The sequence below is a fragment of the Lepidochelys kempii genome, chromosome 1 (assembly GCF_965140265.1).
Source record: "Lepidochelys kempii isolate rLepKem1 chromosome 1, rLepKem1.hap2, whole genome shotgun sequence".
Lineage (NCBI taxonomy): Eukaryota > Metazoa > Chordata > Testudines > Cheloniidae > Lepidochelys > Lepidochelys kempii.
The window spans coordinates 185945979-185972189 of record NC_133256.1 but is presented as its reverse complement, the minus strand read 5'-3'; the positions used below and the strand labels follow the sequence as shown (position 1 = coordinate 185972189).

The window sequence follows — 26211 nt, the reverse complement described above, 5'->3', positions numbered from 1 at the left end:
AATATCGGTACACAATCTGGCTGTGAAAAAGTCACGTAGCATGATGGGAGATGTAATATTCCCAGCATGCTTTGCTAAGTTTCTGCCCTCTGTGTGCAATGTCTGCCATTTTAAAGGGATAGTAAACACGGCTCCAATATGAATTTTGATAAAGGAGAATTAAAAATAGTAAAGAAAACTAAATGCCATAAAACCTTTTCCCAAATCATGTGGGATGGCAAGTGTCTGAACTTTATGGTTTTATTATGGTTTGTACACACAGGGGAAGAGCCCAGAATAGCTAAGGCAGAATAGAATAGCTATTCTGTATTAACTCCCTGTGTTGACACACTGATTCCACACTTCATGGATTAATCTAAATCACAAAAGGCAGTTTTAATGTGAAATCAGATTGTCCCCATGGGGAGCTAGTGTGCAATAGCTATTGTACTTTAAATACACACTCCAACTATGTAACACTAATTTCCCCATGTAGTCAAGCCCTTAAACTTCCATTCTCAAGGCTTCCCCTAACCCAGATTGACAAGCAATGAGTGAAGGGGCCCCATGATCTCATTAGGCGGCCTGAGAATGTGACAGATTTGATATTGCAGGCTTAGTTTAGGGGAAGGTTTGAACATTATGCTAATAGGACATGGATTTTAAAAGACCCCTGGTCAGGCTCCAGAACTCCCAACAAGCTGTTAATATAAAAGGCTCTCAGACCAGACTCTGTGACCCTACAGACTGTCACAGTGGTGTGAATGGGTCCCTTGGCTCAGTGCCAAGGCCCTGAAGGCAGGTTAGAGACCTCTCTGAGTACACATTTCTCCCTGTGGATTCTCCCAGCTGTTGCCTTTATGTGGATTCTGGTGGCCCTTTGACAAGCGAGTGCTCATTAACCGCAAATGAGTGCCAGAAAGCAAGGAAAAAAATAGACAGGGAAGTAAGAAAAGGAAAGGAACTCCTGAACTGTGAATGCTACTTTGTTGCTAGAGCCCAGTATTCTACTCTACACCACCTTTCTTCAGCCCTAATTTCAATGAAAACAGGAGCCATCACAAGCAACTTCAAGGAAGACATGCAAGTAGGGTCACTGCAAACATGCATCAGCATAATCTTCCACTATAGCACTGATTCAGGCTATGTCTACACTAGCACTTGTGTGTGTAAAAAAGCCACACCCCAACCAACATAAAAGTTTCACCAACAGACACGCCAGTGTGGACGGCGTCTCCTGCCGACGGCTTCCGCCGCTCATTGGGGGTGGATTAATTATGCCATTGGCATAGAGCGATTACAAGGGAGACCTTACAGTAGTGCAGCTGCAGCGGTACAGCTGTGCCACTGTAAGGTCTCATGTGTAGACATAGCCCTAGGGTTTCTTTGTGGATTCTTTGAGATTCCAGTGTTTCTGCAGAATAATTTTTTAGCCTCTGTTTCCAACCATTGCAGTTCCATCTTCCTACCCCTGCAAATAGATTAGCCACAAGAATAGATATAAGAGTGGAAAATTGCCCCTTTTCAAATGAATAAGGTGTTAAGTCTGAAGTATAACAACAATGAGGAACATTAATTATTTCCTATGGATAATTTGAATAGAAGCATACGGCTAAAACACTTTGTCAGTGTAGCTGAATTCACTTGAAAAGACATTTCACAATAATAAGGGTATACGTTCGAAAGAGGAAGGGAAAGTTCTCTGATGAGCACATTAAAGTGCACTTGAAAAACTTCAGGGAGTGGATTTTTTTTTAAAAAAAGACAAAACTGGGTGAAAAAAATTCAATTTTACTTAAAATTATTCAAGAAACAAATATTCCACTAAACACACTAGTGTATGTGTTCTGAAATATTTCAGAGTAGCAGCCGTGTTAGTCTGTATCCGCAAAAAGAAAAGGAGTACTTGTGGCACCTTAGAGACTAACAAATTTATTTGAGCATAAGCTTTCGTGAGCTACAGCTCACTTCATCGGATGCATTCAGTGGAAAATACAGTGGGGAGATTTATATACATAGAGACCTAAAAGTTGCAATTCTTCAACAAAAATACTTCAAAAACAGACTTCAACGAGAGACTGCTGAATTGGAATTAATTTGCAAACTGGATACAATTAACTTAGGCTTGAATAGAGACTGGGAGTGGATGGGTCATCACACAAAGTAAAACTATTTCCCCATGTTTATTCCCCCCCCCACACACACACACACACTGTTCCTCAGACATTCTTGTCAACTGCTGGAAATGGCCCACCTTGATTATCACTACAAAAGGTTCCCCTCCCCCCCGCTGGTAATAGCTCACCTTAAGTGATCACTCTCATTACAGTGTGTGTAGTAACACCCATTGTTTCATGTTCTGTGTGTATATAAATCTCCCCACTGTATTTTCCCCTGAATGCATCCGATGAAGTGAGCTGTAGCTCACGAAAGCTTATGCTCAAATAAATTTGTTAGTCTCTAAGGTGCCACAGGTACTCCTTTTGTTTCTGTTCTGAAAGAGTTTGCTTTAAAAAAAAAAATCCAAGTTTTGCTACAGATTTCCAGTAGTCTAGTCCTGTTTTTTCTCTCCTGAGAACTCCATGTAGCACAATTACCATCTTTGAGCTCACAGGCAAGAACCCTACAATGGTTAACATAAGAGTATTCTACATCTGCAGCAATGACCAATAGAAAACATAAAATAGATACTTAATCAGCCAGAAGAGGCAAAAGAACAGCAGCTCCTACTTACAACATGGCTACTTTAGAACTACAGCTTCTTCTTATGATGCTCTATGGCAAAGCAGATTCATCTACTGAGTCTATAACCACCACCTACTACTCTCTTACCCTACTCTAGATCCTTTAAAAATGTAGTAGAGCTTTTTTAATGTTACCCCACTTTCCTGATACTTTCACTAAACCCTTCATAGGGTTTGTCACCTTACATCACCTAAACCAGTGGTTCTCAACCAATTTACCATTGTGGGCCACATATGCAGGTCTCTAGGTGTTATGTGGGCCTCATCTACACCACACACACACTCTACATATATGGCCCTGAGGATATCACATGGGCTGCAGCTTTGTGCTAATTGGGCTACAAGTGGCCTGTGGGTATGATTTAAACTCTTCATAAAGAGCCTCTCTTTACTGGAACACTCGTCACTCTCTCATATTAGGTAATCAATGTTTCTTTAACCTTACATGTGTTACTGAGCCCATCTTTGTGTCTATTCAATATATATAAATAATTATTCAAACCAGAGCAACCAGTTGGCAGTCTAAATAGGACTACTTCACTGATCCTTTTATAACTTTGGAATAGCACATTATCCTCTATTTTGGGGCATACTTCACAGAATATTCTTCCTCTTTTCTCCTTGGTCCAAAAATTCTGGCCACTCCTTTTAAGTCCTTTATGAATTAAACTTTTAAATTCCTACTTACTGAAAGGAATCTTTATATCAATTTCTCCATTTTAAAGCTTTTTTTGCTTCCTCATCTACCATTTCATTGCCATATATCCAAACATGTGCTGGAATCCATGCTATTACTATGTTCACACCCAACCATACTAACTTGTTGTCAAAAACAATATTTCCTTTATGAAATCACTCCTTTTTGAGGTAGAGCTATGGCTGCTTGGTCCTGCCAAATTTAAAGAGCCAACAATCAGAAGGGCATTCTCAGGAAAACGTTCTAAAAGATGACAACCCAACACTAGGGGAAATTAGTAAAGAGCAGGAATTTGCCAAAGCATTGGTGATAGCTGCAGCTATAATAGTTAAGGTATGTTATGAGTGAACATGCCTTTGTTTATTAAAAGTAGAGGGAGAGCACCTGCTTGTACATTGTTGTACCATAGGGTGCAGTGTTCTGATTTGGTGTCTAGCAGTCCCTACTCCTGATGATCCAATCAGCCTGTGTCACCAACTACGAAGGGCTAGGAGAAACAGCCCAATGGTTTTCCTACTGGGACTCTATCACAAAGCTGTTTCCTGTTTGTGTGTGTTTGGAAGATGGCACTTGCTTATGGCTCCTTCTCTGGTCCTGTTGCCAAAATTACCTCAGAGGAGCGTAAAGCAGATTGCCTATGGCTCCTCCACACCAGCACTCCTAGTTACCCCATGTACTGGATTAAAAAAAAAAAAGTGGCCCTGTTTAATGATGAACCTCACCAACTACGGCGACTTCCAACACTCCAGACTGTTTAACCAAAGTGTCACACGATCAGCTGCAGCTCCATTGCTCTGAATAGTGCTGTTTATGCCAGCAGTGACTCTGGTATGGAGTTGTGAGAACCTTGGTGGCTGAATGCAGCTGAGGCAAACCCTGCAAATAAGTTGCTCTGCCCTTCCCAGCAGACTTATAGGAAACATCTGTAGACTTTAGAAAAGCTGCCTACAGTTGCAGTTTCCTGTTTCAAAGAAAATGGTCATTGTAATTAAAATAAATGATACAAGTTCTATTTAAATGTATCCTCTGACAAAGTCATTCTCCCTGTTCTTGAGGCCTCTTTCCACTAGTAAGGTAGATGCACTGACTAATGCTACATAGTGTCAGACTTGCTGTGGCAGATGCAAGCTCAGAAATAGACACCTTTCTGTGCAAGTTCTATCTTCCAGGTAGATTTCTTGTTCCACAAGAGTAAATGTGACTGAAATCTAAGCTTAATTATTTAGGAGAGACAGTTTAGTGACTCAGTGTTGGCCTTAGGGCCTCTTGAAATAGTGGTATGGGTCACAAAGTGGAAGAGACAAAGACACCTCTACTGCCTTTGTAGAGCTCTGTAATCTGGTATCCTAGCTTCAATACAATTAGGACTGAAAAGGGCCTTATAGAGGTAGGGTATGCCAGCTACCCAGTAGTTTTTGGCTGGTGCTTAAACTTTTGAGACTAGATTAAGAGTAGATTTCTGTGCTTTTCTTCACTCCATGGTATGCAAGTCAAAAGAGCATATGGCCTGTGCAGCTTAAACAATGTCTTTGGAGATTAGCAAAACTAGAAAAGAAAGCTGTGAAAAATACAAGACGGAAACAAATTGTTTTCATTAGTAATAATGATACTTAGGCACTATGCAAATGCTACATAAAAGCACTATGTATATGAATACTCAAAACATCCTCATAAGGCATGTGGGTAATACTACCTCACTTTTACAGATTGAGAAGCTGATGGACAAAGGTAAACAACTTGTCCACAGCCACATTAAGTCCAAGACAAAAAATCTAGATGTGACTTTAAGACCTCCTGATTCCCAGCTCAGTGTATATTCCTCCAGATCACATTGGTTCTTTATTAGTGCAACACACGTTAAAGTGTTCCCTAATGTGAGAGTTCCACTTGTCACAAACCCATGCCTAGACCAGCCTAGCATTTGCACAGGATTATTTAGTTCCTAGTGAATTATTGGTTACTCCTTGTCTCAGTGTTCATCTTTCCTTAAGGGGGATTCATTCTTTTGGGTAAATGGTCTTGACTGAAACGGATAGCTTTTTTCATTTGAAAACTGTAGTATATAGTCTTAAACATGCACATACTACAATGTATTTGTTAGAGGGCAGTCAACATCCTGTCTTGGAAAAGTGCAAACCCTTTGTGTCCCCAGTTACTGTTTATTATATCTGGCTATATGTATAGTAGGCACTTCCTGTGACAGGAGCCTTGTCTTGCGTAGCCTGCATACTGTCTTTGGGGAAAGGAAATAAGGAGCCACTCCCTACCCACATATCCACTCTCCAAAGTGAAAGAGCCCCCAGTACTTTGAGGACCACTGAAGTAACTTTCATAATGAGGACACACTAGATTAAAGTGACCATATGTCCTGTTTTTATGTGGTCCTAGGAACTTAATTTTGGACATTTGAAGTGTCCTGGCTTTTCACTTTTATTAATCAAAACATTTTGTTTTTAGAATTACGTAATAAGTAGAATTGCTTTATTTACCAGGAATGTACAATCTAATGAAATGAGTGTTCAGTGTGATGAACAGTGTGGAGTAAAGAGAAGCCAAAGGAATAGGGACACTGACAAAACTCTTTGCCTGTTCCAAGCGACTGTTAGTGGCACTTGTTCAGGGCTTTGTGATAAAAATCATTGAGAATGCTAAGATAATATATGTGTGTCAGAAGGGGGAGAAATACTCCATTCCTCTGAGAAATAAGCATGTGTTGCTATCAGTGCTTAATTTGTAATGAAAGAGGTGCTGGGGCTCAAGCAATTTTTTTACATTCATGACTGATGCAGCAAGCCCAGAAATTCTGGGGCTATGAACTGCCAAGCCTAGAGGTGCCGAGGCTCATCCCTGGCAAGCCCTGGCACAAATTAAGCACTGGTTGGTATTAAATCAAAAGCTGGCAGTAGTGAAACCAGAACACTTTAAAATAAATCTTAGTTTTTGATGTTGAAAATAAGAATCTTAGACTAGATGAAAATGCCCTGCTTGAGAGGTAGCTCAGGGCTCCTTTTACTGGAAAGTCAAACTGAAGGAAAGGGGCATCCATAATTCTGGCAGCTAAATTCCTGTATTATAGGAGACTCAGTGCATCACCTTACCAGTAACTTTCCTGAACAATTAAAGATCCAGGATCCCTTTTCAAAAGCACCACACTTGATTGTTCCTGGTCCCCAGGACTTTCAAACTCAAGCCTCTTCTCCTGAGTGTGAAAGCAGTAGTTAGCAATTATTAAAGTCATCCTGTAACCACAGTTCAGGAAGACCTCTTCTTCCCGACATACAAACTGTGCTCTCATATTGGCTTGCTTATTCCTGGCAGATGTAACTCAAAGGCACAGGACTGGCTCTAGACACAAGCAGACAAAAAACTTCTGTAGATACTTAAGCACACACTTTATGTGGTTTGGGGGCAAGAAAGAATTTGATCCTCTCTGAAAGGAGCCTTGAAGCTAACAGGCTACTGAGGTTTCTGAGGTCATGTGAAGCTTGAGGAATCTAGAGATACTCATGTTTTTGGGATAGCCTGCCTCATCCTCTTCTTGAGACACAAAGACTGATCCTGCCCCTAATGTAGCAGTGCTGGCAGCTTTTATCTGCAGCTGACAACAGCTGTTACAAAGACTATGGCCAGACTGAGATGGTCCCTATTGCTTCATCTCCATGAAGTTCTTGGAACCATTAACAGGAAACTCTATTGGTGCTATATGGGGTTTGTCGTTGGTGTCCATTCTGTTAACACTTTCCCCAAGGTGCATCAGGAGAACATGGCAGTGCTCAATGAGAGGGGCATTAATAACCACTCTACTAAGACATTGCCCATTTAGCTAATGCAGTTTGAACCACAACCACCCCACCTCGCGCTCCTGAGTTTCCCAGCCTGTCTCTTCCCATGTACAGGGTCCTGCTTGGCTACCAAACTTGTTTGTTTAACTGATATAAGATTTGACTGCTTTGGTCTGGGAAATATACACAACTTGTCAGCTTTCACCGAAACGAAATAGTGTCTCGCCATACGCACTCCCCAAGTCTCGTTCCTCTGTGTGCTAATCCCTTGTCCTTCTGTAGAAGTCAGATACCTCCTGCTCCTGGGAACAACTGTCAGAATCACTTACCCCATCCACAATGTGTGCGTGTAGGGGGAGAATAATGCAGTGTGCGATAATTTAAATTAAGATGCTGCACTTCAATAGCAGCTTTTGTCTAATGATCTCAAAGTATTGCAAACACTAATTGAGGCTGACAACTCCCCACACATGTGAGGAAGTAAGCATTATGTCTGTTTTAGAGCCAACTAAACTAAGGGTATGTCTACACTACGGAATAAGGTCGAATTTATAGAAGTCGGTTTTTTAGAAATCGGTTTTATATATTCAAGAGTGTGTGTCCCCACAGAAAATGCTCTAAGTTCATTAAGTGCATTAACTCAGCGGAGTGCTTCCACAGTACCGAGGCTAGAGTCGACTTCCGGAGCATTGCACTGTGGATAGCTATCCCACAGTTCCCGCAGTCTCCGCTGCCCATTGGAATTCTGGGTTGAGATCCCAATGCCTGATGGGGCTAAAACATTGTCGCGGGTGGTTCTGGGTACATATCGTCAGGCCCCCCTTCCCTCCCTCCCTCCATGAAAGCAAGGGCAGACAATCGTTTCGCGCCTTTTTTCCTGAGTTACCTGTGCAGACGCCATATCACGGCAAGCATGGAGCCCGCTCAGGTAACCGTCACCCTATGTCTCCTGGGTGCTGGCAGACGCGGTACGGCATTGCTACACAATAGCAGCAGATGGTACAATACGACTGGTAGCCGTCATCGTCATGTCCGAGGTGCTCCTGGCCACGTCGGCTGGGAGCGCCTGGGCAGACATGGGCGCAGGGACTAAATTTGGAGTGACTTGACCAGGTCATTCTCTTTAGTCCTGCAGTCAGTCCTATTGAACCGTCTTATGGTGAGCAGGCAGGCGATACAGATTGCTAGCAGTCGTACTGTACCATCTTCTGCCGGGCAGGCAAGAGATGAGGATGGCTAGCAGTCGTACTGTACCATCTTCTGCCGAGCAGCCATGAGATGTGGATGGCATGCAGTCCTTCTGCACCGTCTGCTGCCAGCCAAAGATGTAAAAGATAGATGGAGTGGATCAAAACAAGAAATAGACCAGATTTGTTTTGTACTCATTTGCCTCCTCCCCTGTCTAGGGGACTCATTCCTCTAGGTCACACTGCAGTCACTCACAGAGAAGGTGCAGCGAGGTAAATCTAGCCATGTATCAATCAGAGGCCAGGCTAACCTCCTTGTTCCAATAAGAACAATAACTTAGGTGCACCATTTTTTATTGGAACCCTCCGTGAAGTCCTGCCTGAAATACTCCTTGATGTAAAGCCACCCCCTTTGTTGATTTTAGCTCCCTGAAGCCAACCCTGTAAGCCGTGTCGTCAGTCGCCCCTCCCTCCGTCAGAGCAACGGCAGACAATCATTCCGCGCCTTTTTTCTGTGCGGACGCCATACCAAGGCAAGCATGGAGGCCGTTCAGCTCACTTTGGCAATTAGGAGCACATTAAACACCACACGCATTATCCAGCAGTATATGCAGCACCAGAACCTGGCAGAGCGATACCGGGCGAGGAGGCGACGTCAGCGCGGTCACGTGAGTGATCAGGACATGGAGACAGATTTCTCTGAAAGCATGGGCCCTGCCAATGCATGCATCATGGTGCTAATGGGGCAGGTTCATGCTGTGGAACGCCGATTCTGGGCTCGGGAAACAAGCACAGACTGGTGGGACCGCATAGTGTTGCGGGTCTGGGACGATTCTCAGTGGCTGCGAAACTTTCGCATGCGTAAGGGCACTTTCATGAAACTTTGTGACTTGCTTTCCCCTGCCCTGAAGTGCATGAATACCAAGATGAGAGCAGCCCTCACAGTTGAGAAGCGAGTGGCAATAGCCCTGTGGAAGCTTGCAACGCCAGATAGCTACCGGTCAGTTGGGAATCAATTTGGAGTGGGCAAATCTACTGTGGGGGCTGCTGTGATGCAAGTAGCCCACGCAATCAAAGATCTGCTGATATCAAGGGTAGTGACCCTGGGAAATGTGCAGGTCATAGTGGATGGCTTTGCTGCAATGGGATTCCCTAACTGTAGTGGGGCCATAGACGGAACCCATATCCCTATCTTGGCACCGGAGCACGAAGCCGGCGAGTACATAAACCGCAAGGGGTACTTTTCAATAGTGCTGCAAGCTCTGGTGGATCACAAGGGACGTTTCACCAACATCAACGTGGGATGGCCGGGAAAGGTACATGACGCTCGCATCTTCAGGAACTCTGGTCTGTTTCAAAAGCTGCAGGAAGGGACTTTATTCCCAGACCAGAAAATAACTGTTGGGGAAAATAACTTTTTGGGCAATCCTCTGTGGTGGAGTGGCTGGTTGGCCGGAGGCCCCCCCACCGCGTTCTTGGGCGTCTGGGTGTGGAGGCTATGGAACTTGGGGATGAGGGCGGTTGGTTACACAGGGGCTGTAGTGGCAGTCTGTGCTCCAGCTGCCTTTGCTGCAGCTCAACCATACACTGGAGCATACTGGTTTCGTCCTCCAGCAGCCTCAGCATTGAATCCTGCCTCCTCTCATCATGCTGCCGCCACATTTGAGCTTCAGCCCTGTCTTCAGCCCGCCACTTACTCTCTTCAGCCCGCCACCTCTCCTCCCGGTCATTTTGTGCTTTCCTGCACTCTGACATTATTTGCCTCCACGCATTCGTCTGTGCTCTGTCAGTGTGGGAGGACAGCATGAGCTCGGAGAACATTTCATTGCGAGTGCGTTTTTTTTTTCTTTCTAAGCTTCACTAGCCTCTGGGAAGGAGAAGATCCTGTGATCATTGAAACACATGCAGCTGGTGGAGAAAAAAAAAGGGACAGTGGTATTTAAAAAGACACATTTTATAAAACAGTGGCTACACTCTTTCAGGGTAAACCTTGCTGTTAACATTACATACATAGCACATGTGCTTTCGTTACAAGGTCGCATTTTGCCTCCCCCCACCGCGTGGCTACCCCCTCAACCTTCCCCCCTCCCTGTGGCTAACAGCGGGGAACATTTCTGTTTAGCCACAGGCAAACAGCCCAGCAGGAATGGGCTCCTCTGAGTGTCCCCTGAAGAAAAGCACTCTATTTCAACCAGGTGACCATGAATTATATCTCACTCTCCTGAGGATAACACAGAGAGATAAAGAACGGATGTTGCTTGAACGCCAGCAAACATACACTGCAATGCTTTGTTGTACAATGATTCCCGAGTACGTGTTACTGGCCTGGAGTGGTAAAGTGTCCTACCATGAAGGACGCAATAAGGCTGCCCTCCCCGGAAACCTTTGCAAAGGCTTTGGGAGTACATCCAGGAGAACCGCGAATGCCAGGGCAAAGTAATCCTTTCACATGCTTGCTTTTAAACCATGTATAGTATTTTAAAAGGTACACTCACCGGAGGTCCCTGCTCCGCCTGCTGGGTCCAGGAGGCAGCCTTGGGTGGGTTCGGGTGGGTACCGGCTCCAGGTCCAGGGTGAGAAACAGTTCCTGGCTGTCGGGAAAACCGGTTTCTCCGCTTGCTTGCTGTGAGCTATCATCTTCTTCGTCCCCAAAACCTGCTTCAGTATTGCCTCCATCTCCATTGAAGGATGGAAACAACACGGCTGGGGTAGTGGTGCCTGAACCCCCTAAAATGGCATGCAGCTCATCACAGAAGCGGCGTGTTTGGGGCTCTGACCCGGAGCGGCCGTTCACCTCTCTGGTTTTCTGGTAGGCTTGCCTCAGCTCCTTAAGTTTCACGCGGCACTGCTTGGGGTCCCTGTTATGGCCTCTGTCCTTCATGCCGTGGGAGATTTTGACAAAGGTTTTGGCATTTCGAAAACTGGAACGGAGTTCTGATAGCACGGATTCCTCTCCCCACACAGCGATCAGATCCTGTATCTCCCGTTCGGTCCATGCTGGAGCTCTTTTGCGATTCTGGGACTCCATCATGGTCACCTCTGCTGATGAGCTCTGCATGGTCACCTGCAGCTTGCCACGCTGGCCAAACAGGAAATGAGATTCAAAAGTTCACGGTTCTTTTCCTGTCTACCTGGCCAATGCATCTGAGTTGAGAGTGCTGTCCCGAGCGGTCACAATGGAGCACTCTGGGATAGCTCCCGGAGGCCAATACCGTCAAATTGTGTCCACAGTACCCCAAATTCGAGCCGGCAAGGCCGATTTAAGCGCTAATCCACTTGTCAGGGGTGGAGTAAGGAAATCGATTTTAAGAGCCCTTTAAGTCAAAATAAAGGGCTTCATCGTGTGGACGGGTGCAGGTTTACATCGATTTAATGCTGCTAAATTCGACCTAAAGTCCTAGTGTAGACCAGGGCTATGGCACACAAGGTAAGTAAATTTGCCAAGGACAACTTGGATGTGTGCTTGTAAGTGAGTTGATAGTCAGGAATAAAACCAAAGAGCCTTGGGTCTCTGTGTATACCACTAGACCACAGTCCCTCTGTAAACAAAGTAGCTTTCTGCTGATGAATTTTTTCCCCAAAAAAGGGTAAAATATAATTATTAATGTTATCTAAAGAGTAATATTTTACTCTATCAGGAATTGTAGCTGTAGGAACAATTCTGGGCTAAATTCTGCTTTCGCTTACACAAACATAAATCTAGAATAAGTGCTTTGAAGGGAATGAATACCGCTGATGTAACTGAACGCAGAACTTGGCCTAAGCAGTGTATAACAACTTCATTTTGAGAAATGTCTTTCAAACAAACAGTGTCCTCATATAGATTGCAAAGTTCAGTAATTTCTCTGCCTCTACCTCTCACTAGCTGAGGGATAATGGAGAAATTGCTATCTGTGGAGGTTTGTAATGAGTTGGGTGTTTCAGGTGGATGAAACACAGAAAAGGCTGCTTCAGATGAGTGGAGCTGCATAGTACTCAGCTCTAACACCAACAGTTACACAGCTGAGTGAAGAGAAAAAGAGGTGGCTGACAGTAGACAAGAAGAGGAAGCAGAGACTGGAGTAGAGAGAACTCATTTCTGAAACTAATTCTATTGTTGTAGCCTCCAAGATATAGTCAGTGCTTACCGAGGATCGCTCATAGGAATAGATAGCCTGCACAGGAAGAGCTTAAGAGGACAGACAAAGACAAAGGGTGGGGAAAAGGATGTAGCCTAGTGGCAGAGTGACGGTATGCATGTAATTTATTAATTAGCTTTAAGTGTCAATGTTGAGCTGAGTCTATGGAGAGTTTTTAAAACAAGGAAGGACTTTTTGAAATACCTTCGAACAGCTCTAGGGAGCTGATAGCAGAGCTAAGGATCTGGCTGCTAGTGACTGATTTTCAGAGGACGCAGACACCTACAACTCCCACTGACTTCGACTGGAGTTCTGGGTTCTCAGGACCTCTGCAATCAGGTCCTACACTAGATGTGTCAAATTGGGCACCCAAAATTAGTGGTCACTCTTGAGAATGTGGGCCTACACACTTTAAACTTACTCTGGGGCACTTCTAATGATGCATCGGGGGCTCAGTAATCTTCCTATGCAAACAAGTCCAACAATGACTGAGTGAAATGTGGTCTGAGGAGAATAGTAGAAGCCAGCAACTCCTGAGTTCTAATCAAACCTCTGACATTGATTCCCTCTGTAGCCTTGAGAAAGTCACTTGTCCTTTGTTTCTCAGTTAACCCACCTATAAAATAATTCATTCTCACAATCCACCTCTAAGGTAGAAATTAATGTTCTTAAAATGCTTTGAAATGTATTATAACTAAACAGTTGCAGTACTTTGCTAGTGTGTAGTTTAAACCATAAAATTTCCCTTGTATGACAGAAAGGCCAAGTACTGAATGGGGACTAAAATTTCCTCTCCCCAGAAACAGGATCTCCAGGAAAAAGATGAAGCACTGGGGAGCCATGGTGCAGGGGCATCTTATGCTGTCACTGCCTAAGCTGTGCATATTTAGAGGGGAATATGGAGAACATTAGTCTCCAGGGCTATCAAGACAGCACTCTTCACCTGCACAAAACTAATTTAAAAATTATGTGTGAAAGAAAAGTAGTGAAAAAATTATACTTGGGCTTCTAGAGAGCATAAGAAACAATGTTAAGTTGCAGAGAGGGAGTAGAGTAAATGCAGTAAGGTAGGAGTCTAGATGATTGCATTACTTATTGGGTTTTCTTTCTCATGAGCTACTTGATGAAAAGGTGTCCCTAAAGGCTTCAATCTTACCTTGTGGGAATCTACAGACTAAAACCAGATTGCTTGACTAGCAAAGATGCTACAGGTTATGCTCCAAATCTCCTAAAAAGGAACAGGAAGTATGCATCTGGGAAGAGATCTCCTGGTGAATTTGGCTTCAGGTCACTTGTGCTAGCTATATATCAAGCCCATATTTTTTATGTCAAATGGGGTAGACATCCCTAGCAATCTAGAGGACACTAAGGCCTTAGATTGAGAATGAAGAAGAGGTGCAAGGTATTTAAGCTTTTTGGGACAGGGACTGCCTTTTTGTTCTGTGTTTGTACAGCACTTAGCACAATGGGGTCTTGGTCCATGACTGGGGCTCTTAGGAGCTACAGTAATACAAATAATAAATATTAGTAATACTTTTTGTAAGCAACTAGAGGGTAATAAGGTTATAAGGAATAGCCAGCATGGATTTGTCAAGAGCAACTCTTGCCTAACCAGCCTAATTTCCTTCTTTGACAAGGTTACTGGCCTAGTGGATAGGGGGAAGCTGTAGATGTGGTTTATCTTGATTTTAGTAAGGCTTTTGACACAATCTCATAAGCAAACTAGGGAAATGTGGTCCAGAGGAAATTACTATAAGGTGGTTCCATTGTCACATTCTGAGGTGCAATCCAGACCAGTGAAGGGTTGTGTCACCACCTCCCCTGAAGCTTAGGGAGCCTCACAATGTTTTGCCGCAGTAGCTCCAAATTTGGGCTGCTCACAAACAGCCAAACACCATTCAGGTCACACCCTGAGTGTCTGATTATAGCGACAGCCCTGGTCCAGTAACCGGTCAGCAACACACCAGCCACTCTCTGGCTTCCAGCAGCCTAGTTTACTACTAGCAGAGTGACCTGAACGTACTCACAATCCCACATATTCCCCCAAATGTGTGTTCTGTACTGTCTAGTCCTGTCCTGGACAGTTCAGATATTATAGGTCCGTTGCCCCTGTTAAAGGGTCAGTATCCAGCAGCCTGCTACTTTAAATAACGTTACCAAAAAACTCAGCTTAAAGACAGCACTGGATTAGTTTGGATTAAAAATAAAACACATTTAACTACAAAGAGAGATTTTAAGTGAATTCACGTACAAGGCATTAAAGTCAGAAATGGTTACAATAGAAATAATGATAAAATGCTTTCTAGCAGCCAAAACTTAAACTAAACTTGGTTCAAAGTAAAATCTTTACCACATGCTCCCAGCAACATTGCTAACCAAATTTTCATGTCAGGATACCTCCCAAAGTCAAAAGGTTGGCTCCTTTGGCTTCTTAGGTGGAAGAGAGAGATCGATTCTAGGGTATTTTTGCCCCTCAATTTTATAGTCCAGTCACCCTTTGAAATGCATTTTCCTGAGGGTTATCCCTAAATAAAGTTCCTTCCCACTGTGAGAACTGAGACATGGAGTCTCGTGGTACAAGAAGTTGCATGTCCTTTGCTAAAATGCAGATCCATCTGTTCTTGGACTCTCCCCTTTGTTGCCAAAGAATGGTTGCTTAACAAGTGAGTGCCAGTCAACTTTGATGGCACCTGAGTAGAGGCGTTAGTCTTTGAGGAACAGGTTTACCCCCTCCCCAGACTTGTCTGGTAAACATGTCAGTCATAATTTCAGCTTATGTACGTAATCTTACATATGATGTTGCTACACACATTTAACCATGATATTATTGGCCAATGAGTTATTAGTTTTCAAATGATACCTCACAAGGCAAATTTTGTACAAAGATTATTACAATCGTGAGTAGGGTGTGAATAGAGGGATGCATTTCGTCACAATGGGTGCACAACTGGGTGAAATATTGTACTCAAAAAGTAGTTATCAATGGTTCACTGTCAAACTGGAAGGGACGTATCTAGTGAGTTTCCGCAGGGGTCAGTCCTGGGTCTGGTATTATTCAATACTTTCATTAATGACTAGATAATGGAGTAGAGAGTATGTTTATAAAACTTGAAGATGACACCAAGATGGAAGGTGTTTCAAGCACTTTGGAGGACAGGTTTAGAATTCAAAATGACCTTGACAAATTGGAGAATTGGTCTGAATTCAACAAGATGAAATTAAATAAAGACAAGGAAAAATCAAAGGCACAACTACAAAATGGGGGATAATTGGCTAGATGATAGTGCTGCTGAAAAGGATGTATGGGTTATAGTGGATCACAAATTGAATATGAGTCAACAAAATGCGATGCAGCTGACAAAAAAGGCGAATATGATTCTGGGGTGTATTAACAGCAGTGCCATATGTAAGACACAGGAGGCAACTGTACTGCTCTACTCAGCACTAGTGAGGCCTCAGCTGGAATACTGTGTTCAGTTCTGGGCATCACAGGAAAGATGTGGACAAATTGGAGAGAGTCCAGAGAACAGCAACAAAAATGATCAAGTATTTAGAAAACCTGACCTATGAGGAATGGTTAAAAAAACTGGGTATATTTAATCTTGACAAAAGAAGGCTGGCGTGAGGGGTGACCTGATAACAGTTTTTGGATATGCTGAGGAGTGTTATAAAGAGGACTACGATCAGTTGTTCTCCATGTCAGCTGAAGAGAGGACAAGAAGGAATGGGCTTAATCTGCAGCAAGGCAAATATAGGTTAGATATTAGAAAAAACTTTCTAACTACAAGGGTAGTTAAACTCTGGATTAGGCTTCCAAGGGAGGATTGGGAATCCTCATCCTGTTTTTAAAAACTTCCAAGGTTGGACAGACACCTGTGAGGGATGGTCTAGGTTTACTTTGTCCTGTCACAGCACAGGGAGGTGGACTAGACTTCTCGAGATCCCTTCCAGCCCTACATTTCTAGGATTTCATGATACTTCAGCTCTGGTGTGGGACTGCGCTAACGCTGCTGTTTCCATTCTGTACTGGTGAAGGTTTTGTATATTATCATCATGTGTTCTGGTACCTCCCACTCAGCTTTGTTCAGTGATGCAGGGGCCTTCTCACATTTCTTCCTGTTTTTCTGAATGCTATTATAATTAAGTGAATAGTATGAACTTGAGTGGAGGTTTGCACTGACAGTTCCCCTACCCGACAAGAGGATAAACACTTTGAAAGAGGCCGCGTTCTTTACAGGGAGGGTCTTTATTACTCCGAGACCTGTTGGATTAGCCACTTATTCTTTTTTTTTTAATGGAGTATAAAAAAACCAAACTATTAAACTGTGTGTTTCACAAGTTAAACAGACTAATAACAGCAAGGGTAAAGATTTGAAATTCCAGGGAAACCTAGAACATAAACTCAAGGGGAAAAAAATCATTTTCAACAAAGTAAACATGACATCCAGACAAGAAGACATTTCAGGAGCTTGGTTACCTACAAAGATGCTGTTATGGAAAGCAATTGGAAAAAGGAAGACAGAGTAATGCTGGATCTTTTTGCATATGCAATAAAGAGTTCCCAGGCTTTTGCAAACTTTGTACGTGTTTCTTTTCTGAGTTACATTTCCTATATGTGGGAGTTTCCAAGTCTTTAACAATCGGAGAGAGCAGGATGAAGTCATAGACACTGGTGATAAACTCATCTGACCTGCTAGGTCCTCTGAAGGCTGCTCCTACAAGCCAATCATAGGCAGAGCAGCCACTAACTTCACAGGGGCTCTTCCATCACCTGAGTAAATCTACTTCTTTGAGAGGTGGTAGATAGGTTGACAGAAGAATTCTGACCTAGCAGGGTCTACTCCAGGGTTTAGGTTGTTTTAGCTACAACACACAGGGTGTGAAGATTTTCACAGCCCTGAGCAATGTAGTTAAGCTGACCTCACTTGGTAGTGTACACTGGTCCATGGAAGCTTGCAGGATCAGACCTCTACTCAGTGCCGTTGTTCCATCTCAATTCAAAGTAGCTCCTGACAGTCTGTCTTTCCAGTGCTTTGTCCAGTCTATTTTTAAATGTCCCAAGGGATGGGGCTTCCATTGCATTTGGATAACTGTTCCAAAACATAATAGATTTTGCTGCCAGAAAATGTTGCTGCTATTAAGCCAACATCTTCCTTTTCTTAATTTCATCGCATTACTCTAAGGAATACCCCCTGGTTCAGTAAACTAAATTATTCCTTACCATGAGATCTACACCCTTCAAATATAGTTAGACAGTTATCATTCTCCCTTTTACCATTTGGCCAAGTGACTTAACTCCATTCTCATAAGTCAATCTTTCTTGCCCTTTACATTTTGATGCTCTTCTGTGTACACCCTATGTTTTGTTTACATCTTCCTGATGCGGAAGCTTCCAGAACTGAAAGCAGCAATCCAGTACACTTGTATAACTGTATTGATCAAGTACTGGTGTGCTCAGTCCTGTACAAATGTATAGACGTGTTTCCTCCCTTAAGAAGCCTAGTTCTGGCACAGGTGTGGCCCCAAGTGATGGCATATTTTGGAGAAAGTGAAGCAATTTTGGACTCTTGAAGAATCCTTCTAGTAACTGACAGGTGTAAGGAGGGTAAGGAATTATTTAGAGTGTGTGACAAAGCTCCAACCTTGTCTCAGAGGGTCCCACACTTCCAGGCTGATTATACTAGCCTCAGAGACTCACTGTGACCTTCTACATAGCACTTCTTTCTCTAGGGGCAAGGGTCACAGTCTACTGAGCCATTTTCATCAGAAGCCAGCAAGGGAGGTGGGAAGAAGCAACCCTCCCTCGCACAGTCTCTGTTGCTTCACAGTCCCTGTGATTAATGAGGGAGAGTGGTTGGGAGGAAAGGGCGGGAACCCAGGCCCACCCTCTACTCCAGGTTCCAGCCCAGGGGACCCTAATAGCAGCAACCTTTGGTAGCTGACTTTGAAACAGGACGTGTACAATTCTCTGGGCCACTTCCCCGCAGCAGTCCCACACTTCCTCACCATCTACTTCACCCTTACCTCAGGGCCTCCTTCTTTGTGCCTGATAGGGTTTGTACTGCCTAGTTTCTCCAGCAGCATGGCTTCCTCCTACAGCTCCAGACATGCACACCCACCTGACCTAACTGGGAGGCTTTTAACTAGTTTCTGCCAGCCCCTGATTGGCTTCAGGTGTCCTAATCAACCTAGCTATCTCCACTGCTTTCTGGAAGGATCTTAATTGGTCCCAGGGGTCTTAATTGACCTGGAGCAACTACCATTTGCTTATCCTGGTAACAGGGATTTGTTTAGCCTGGGACTAATATATCTGTCTCCCACTACTTTCCTATAGTCATCTGGCCTTGCCCTGTCACAAGTGGTACAGTGAGGACTAATGGGATGCAATTAAAACTCAAACTAACTATTAGAAACTTGTTAACAGTGAAGTCAGACAGCCTGTAAAGTACTCTGCTAAAAAGAGTGATAGAAGCTCCATTGCTTGAGTCATTTAAAACCAATCTGGACAGACGTGCTGGAGAACATGCTATAGGGAACAATCCTGCACTAGCCAGGTTGATAGGCAAACAGTTTTTTCTATCTCTGACTTCTATGATTCCGTAGTGTGTTGATACACAGGCTAAAACCACTGAGAATTTTAAAACTAAAACTGTAGTACTATTGGCCAAAGATGAAATGATAAATAACTCTTTAAAAATAACTCAAGATATTAAAATGAAGCATAGAAAGAAAAATGATTCTGCATAGATCTAAAAAGCAGTTCATTGTCTATAAATTGCAGTAAGTTATAAATTTATGCTATATGTGGAGAAAATGTAGTTGCAATTTTGTCAGTAGGATTGTGCTGGATATTATGTTAGGCCCACTGGGCCTGTCTTTATTCTTGTTTTGCAGTCCCTCTGTGTGAATTATTCACTTTACAGTATGATCTGACTAAAGGAATGGGAATCAGGACTGTAACAAACCTATATCTCTGTGGATTGGGTACAACACACACTGATCAATGGGTTTCATACACACAGTGTGAGGTATGGACAGACTTGTTTCTGAAGGTCACTAGTGCCATACTTAAAAAAAATACCCTGGTCTGCAGCTATATCAGTTTGTGCTGTGATCTTGTCAGATTGCACAAGTGAGGTTAGATCTATGCTTGAAACTGAGACCTCCAGATTATACGTAGGTGCTGAAATGAATGACAATGGTGATTCAAAATGTGGTATCCTTTTAACTGAGTCAACGCAGAACCAATGCACCAGTATGGGGTTGGGGCCATGATGCTACTGGAGGTGTTGTCGGAGATGAAATGTAGACCTGTAGTACTTTGTGGCAAGATTTCATAACACTTTCATAGGAGCAGGACAGTGAGCTCAGGTGTCCTAGCCAAATTTCAACATTGGTAATTATATTCTGCCTACTAAAATTCCATCTGCAGTTTCAGTTGGAGATGGTATGGTTTTTTCACTTCATGGTCTAAACTTTTAATGTGGCTATGTTGTACTGAATAGCTTCTACATTACAGCAGTTGAGAGTCTTAGCCATTTCATAGTGTGGGGGCAGTGTGTGATCATCCACTGTGTTTAGAAAGCACTTTGCCCATCTAGATCACCTTTCATCCAAGGAAATCAAGGTACTAATATTAAACAGATTGTGTTGCAAAGGCAACTATGGTATTATCCCAAACAGCCCACATGTGGTGGCCAGCACAGCCACTGAGTTACCTTTTTCAACACCTGTTAGTCAATGACAAGGACAACTGGAGAGTTGCTTGTAACAAGACATGCTCTGATCAAGAACCATAATGTTGCTACTTAAATAGCATTTTTGTTGCTACTTAGAACAATAGTTCTAAAACTGGAGACTATTGTCCAAAGGACAAGAACCACCATGGAATTACCTTGTACAACATCACTGCACTTCCTTCCAACTGTAAAGACTGCCGTGAGGCTAAAGCTGGAGTAACCTCTTCCTTTGTTCAGTAGAGGACACAATAGTTATTTTATAGAATATTTACCAAGGGCCAAATTCTACTCAGTTACACCCATTAAATCCTTTCAGTGAGACTATATGCATGTAAGTGAAAAGAATTTGGTCCAGTTCTATTTAGTTGACAATATCAGGGAAGATAACCCTGTTGCAATTCCTGCTGGCAGTATCATTGCATCACTATGTTGCCCATGCTGGCGATAAGATTTTACAAAGCTATAAGCTGGAATTGTTAATGTAAAAGCATTCCTTGGATGAGGCTCCTAGCTGGTGGATCAGTTGGATCCTGCACTGATTGACTTTAGAAGGCCTTGGACTAATAGCCGAGAGATGAGACTAATGACTCAGTAATATATTCCAAGTGACTAAATAAAAATAGCTCTTTTAAAACAATATACATGCTCCCTGTGGACCAAACTCCACCCTAGCTTAAGCAGGTAGTGTTCACATTACAGTAAGTGGAAGTCTCCTGTCATCTCAGTGCTAAATGTGGTTGTCCTCAAGTCATATCTGCTGACTTTACAGACCAGAACAGGCTTTCACTCTGCAAAGCTAAGGCAGCGGCGAGAAAGTGAGCTGGCCCTGTCAGCAGAATAGACTCTTATGTTCTGCATACAGAGTCTTTATTATTGCTGGAGATCCCAGACTGAGTCTGCAGGGCTAGTAGTTCAAACCTCCTCCCCCACTGCCTCACACACTCAACTGTTATTTGAATTGTGAAGCAAGTACACAGGATCACACACACAAGTGCCTTCCCCCAACTGTCATTGGAATTGTGACTTGCACACACAGGATCATCCAGGGGAAAACATTTTTGCACTATTTGACAAAATTACAGACAGATGCCCTAGTTAGCACTGATCCCATCACTTTCATGAGGAAGGGTCACAGGATTTCCTAGACCCACATGAACAGTATGTGTAAAGCAAGATGACTTTTCCCCTTCTCAACTCTCAGGAGACACAGATGCCTGGAATGTGGTGGAGCTGATGTACTCACTCACTAAAGGAAGTGTATTATGCTGCTCAACCGCAATACTTCCAGCCTATTAAAAAGTGGTGATGGGCTGGGGAAGAGTGACTTGTCCAATCCTTGGCTCAGGAGGCTGATAGGGTCATACTTGGGCTGGTTGGAAAACAAGAATTCTGTTTTGTGAAAAATAAAACCCCTGAGGTTTCAAAAATTGCTTTAGTTTCTCATCAGAATGAAAATGAGACTTTTAGGGTATGTCTACACTTTGAGCCGAGGGTGTAATTCCCAGCTCAAGGAGATATACCTGTGCTAGCTCTAATGGAGCTAGTGCACTAAAAATAAAATGTAGCCAGCAGAGGGTGAGTGGCAGGAGGGACTAGCCACCCTGGGTACATGCCTCATGTCTCGGATGAGAGTGTACTCAGGGTGCCAAGCCCCTCCTGCTGCTCACGCGGTGGCTACGCTCTAGTTTTAGCATTCTAGCTCATCAGAGCTAGCATGAGTAATCTTCTTGAGCTGGGAATTATATCCCCATGTTGAAGTGTAAACATGCCCTAAGAGAGTACCACCAGCCAGAATAACCAATAGCGTAGTGGTTAGAGCAATCATCAGAGATGTGGGAAACCCACATTCAAGTCCTTGCTCTGCCTGATGCCGAATAATTATTAGTAGGACAGAATAACTGCTTCTGCAGAGGTGTTGGGGCTTGGGGAGAGGACTATAGCCCCCTGGATTTTTAGTATGATATAGTAATGGTAGACTAGAGCTCAGCGCTATGCTCTGCCACAGTCTGTCTGAATGTCCTTTAAATAGGAAGGTAAGTCTGTTTGTATTCCCTTCAGAGGGAGCAGTTGTGTTGGACTCCCATGATGAGTCTGACAGCTCATGTGGGAAGAAAGGGGAACAGAGGGCTGAGAGAATCTTCCTTCCACTCCTCTGCTTCTCCCCACCATCTCACCTATCGGGACCAGGGGACAGGCCAGCATGGGTTCTTGCGGCAGTGACAGAAGTAAGGAGTTGATATCATTCTCACATTCAGTGCCCTGCCTGTATCAAGTGAGGACCCATAGCCCAGCAGCTCCTGCACATGCCTCCTATGGAGGATGCCCCAAAGCAGAGAGAACACAGGCTATGGGACAGGGAACCCATTCAGTACATAGCCACAGAAACAACATGACCAAATGAGCTACCAAAGGAGCAAAGAACTGCTCTCCTCCCTGGCAAAATGAGAACCCATGAGGAGTCAGCCTCCTGGAGGGAGATAGGAGTACAGACACCAAGAGGAGGAGAAACGAAGCCTACTGAGGGATACAGAGAAGGGAGAGGTAAATGTCCACAAAATAAAGTGGTCAGCTGCATCCCTACTGTTCAGAGAAAATAAGAACCACCTCTCACCTTAGTCTGGAAAACAAACTGAAGCTCAGAGACTTGGATTGCTTCTGTCTACCTTATTTGTAACTTTCATGTGCCTCTGTGCTACCAGTCTCCAGCATAAGGGTGGCAGGGAAAATGCCATAACAATAACCTACTTAACCAGCCGCAGGAGGTAGTTCCACAAGAGGCCTAATCTCACAGGGTTTCCAGCTGAGTTTCATAAATCTCAGAGGCTCTTACAGTTCCAAAATGCATTTGAACTTGAGGCTGTGTATTCAGACCAAACTCCAAACCTTCTAAGGTAATTACAAACTAACAGGGCTGCATGTTTCCCCTACTCCCAATTCTGTGAGTCCTGGGGAGAAAATATAGTGAATGTTCTCTTGAGGGAAGTTTGACTTTCAGTATTGCTAACCCCAAGTGTTATACATTTAGTTCTTTTTATTTGCAGGCGGCTGGTAGAACCTTTTAGGATTCACATTTTCAAGCTTTGGTCTGGAGCCATGAAGGCTAGAAACTTACTTTTTAAAAATGAAAGATGAAATTTTTAGGTTAAACCTGACTCAAGGAGCAAGGGCATTAAGAAAAACAAATATAATGAAACTCACAATAAAACCATAGGAATTGGCAACCTTGGACTTTACTGTATTCTCCCTTACTTGGGGTGCTAACCCATCTTTGTTTGTAAAGCAGCTGACCTAACTAAATGCTCAATATGTTCCTGATGGCAGACTGGATAAGATTCTAGCTACAAAACACAAAGAAAAACAGCAGCAGTAAAACCACACAAGGCAAGTGAGCCCTAGTTATTTTTCTTCTAAAGGTTCTAGAGATCTGATGGAAATGGCAATCACCTGGAGGTAGCCCATATCATTCTGTAGTGCTGGTAATCATCTGTCCCATTAGTGTGAGGAGCTTGCCAATTATACCAGCTACAGAGCATATAGCTGCTCTGCACTCTACAACTGAAGGAAACAGCCTGGCAAAGGGGGAAATGACAGAACTTGTTCCTGTTGCACCGATGCATTAAGCATGGATCCTGCAGACAAAAGGCTGCATCTATGACTATATTCTGGCCCAGCTGTCTGCAAAATGCTCTAATGAGAGAAAAGCAGACTGAGAAGGGACTGGGAATTCCTGAGTCTTTGATCCTACCTCTGCCACTGGCTTCATATGTGGCCTAAACCTCTGTATAATATTAACCTTCCTTACAGAGGTTTGAGAGACTAAATTCATGATTAGTAAAATGTTTTTGAAGATGAAAGGTGCTGTTAAATATAATAACTAAAAGGATATGTGATGGTCTACAAATGGTTGAAGCAAGTAAATATGTAGGCAGGACAATAATTTATAATGGTAAAAAGGAGATAGCTAGGAATAATGGAAAACACCTAGAGAAGGAAAATCTTAGATTAAATCTGAGGAAGAACTTCTTGATAATGAGATCTAGTAGGCCCTGTGTGTCTCCCAAAGGAAGTGGAAGCCACATTTCTTGTGACCTTTAAAACACAACTGCATGAAACACTAGAAAATACATTGTCCCGTATTGGTGGAGAATGGATTAGATGCGACCTAATGTCTGCTCCCGCTCTAAGTATTAGTCTGACTATAAGCATGTGATTTCCTGCATAGTAAGTACTTTTTATGTTAGATTTTCTACTAGCCCCTGAATTTCATGAGTGTCTGGCTTTATAGCTTTATATATTTTCTGAGTTTCCTAGCAGGCTGAGAATCACCCCTGGATAAGCTTTAGTCTGTTTCATTGGCTTATGAGACAAACAACAAAGCCCCTTCTCAGACAGAAGACATCACAGAATGCTGTACAACGAAAGACGATAAAACTAACTGTAACTTAAGGACAGTTAATGACCCAGGCTTGGCTCTATCAAATCCACAACCCCTTAGGAATCCATTTAATTTGTGACCTCTGCAACATGGCTCATCTTGAGTTGGTGTGATCACTGCTTGATTCTGTTCCACACATAAAACCTGGGTGAGCACAGGTCTGACTGCCTTTTGAGGACTTTCTACTGAAGGTGCCTTATCTTTAACCCCTGCCCTTAGGGCATCACAGCACACAGAGGGGCTGGTTTAGCAACTGGGAGTTATCAGAACTCTTTGCTCTTCTATGGCAACTTTCATCTAAGGCTCTCAAAGTGCTTTAAAAACTCGAGTGAATTCAGCCTCATACCATCCCTGGGAGCTAGGGAAGCACTATCACCCCCATTTTGCATTAATGGAAACTGAGGCACAGTGGGGAGAAGCACTGTGCCCAAGGTCATGCTGCAAGCCGGGGGCAGTGTTTGGAATAAAACTCTGGAATCCTGACCCATATCTCTGTACTCCCACCATCAGACCATGCGCCCTGCATTCCCTGGGGACAAGATCGGGGGTACAATGAAAAGTACACAAAATTCTTAATTATATGGTATGAATTTTTTTTTACATAAAGAAGGTTTCCTATGTCCGCTGCTTCCTGAGTCAAAAATCTCTGATTTTGACAATGAAAATGAGATTGCAAGATCCACAAGGGACAGAAGGAACACTGGGGTTTAAAATAAAGGACATTCCTGCAAAAGGGCAGCTAAGATGTATGGCTACAACTATCCACATGAAACCTGAAGTTTTAGCTCTATCAGTTAGTTCCTCCTTCTGTGCCCAATTTTATAACCGAGTGTTTGAATCATGCCTCAAAATTATGCAGGCCCTTGAAGGTTACTGCCTTCTCCAACTCAGGGGAAGAGGCTCAAAAATGAATGATACTCCACACTCCTACCCCATATTCACATGATCTCTTCTCTCCTCCTCCCCTCCCAACTTTAGAATAACCCTGTGCAAGAAGTTCCAAGGGGCATTGAGGGGGTCATTTACCATTTGATACAGCAAATGGAAATGATTACCTGCTCCGAAGTGGGAAAGTGCCATGTAAAGGTAGAGCTAATTCAATCTGAACTGCTGGGGCAAGTAAGTCAGCAAAGCAACACGCGGCTACTGAAATAAATTTTTTACCTCCATATCCTGCAAGTGAGGGGTGTCCTCAGGACAGTCGCTCTTCCCCACCCTTTCCCCCCTTAGCTGTGGAAAGTTTCTGCCCAGCCAGAGTGAGAACTCACTGCTGAGGCACGTCTAATATAATATCCAAGCCCCAGCTCAGCTTGAGAACTGACAGAGCCCAGTGAGCAGCCCTGCACTAGAGAACAAGGAAGGAGGGAGGGTGGTTGAGAGGAAGGGAGGGTGGGGACTGGAGGGGGAGGCAAAGCAATCAGGGTTTAAATTTAGACACAAATCTAAACAGATACTGTCCTTCCCAGAGTGCAGGGCTCAAGAGAATGCTAGCAGCAAACTCTGCTGCTCTGCCCAAACATGGGGGCACTA

At 43.5% G+C, this 26211-nt stretch overlaps 1 protein-coding gene across 2 annotated transcripts in view; it reads right to left on the bottom strand.

Moving 5' to 3' along the window:
• The window catches only part of RCSD1 (RCSD domain containing 1), a 45117-nt gene extending 19109 nt beyond the window's left edge, over window positions 1-26008 (bottom strand). For both annotated transcript variants that reach the window (XM_073304917.1, XM_073304926.1), the window contains exon 1: window positions 25846-26008. In XM_073304917.1, coding sequence (XP_073161018.1) covers window positions 25846-25851 — 6 coding nt within the window. In that variant the 5' untranslated portion in view covers window positions 25852-26008. The remainder of the gene's footprint in view (window positions 1-25845) is intronic.
• Window positions 26009-26211: the final 203 nt, after the last annotated feature.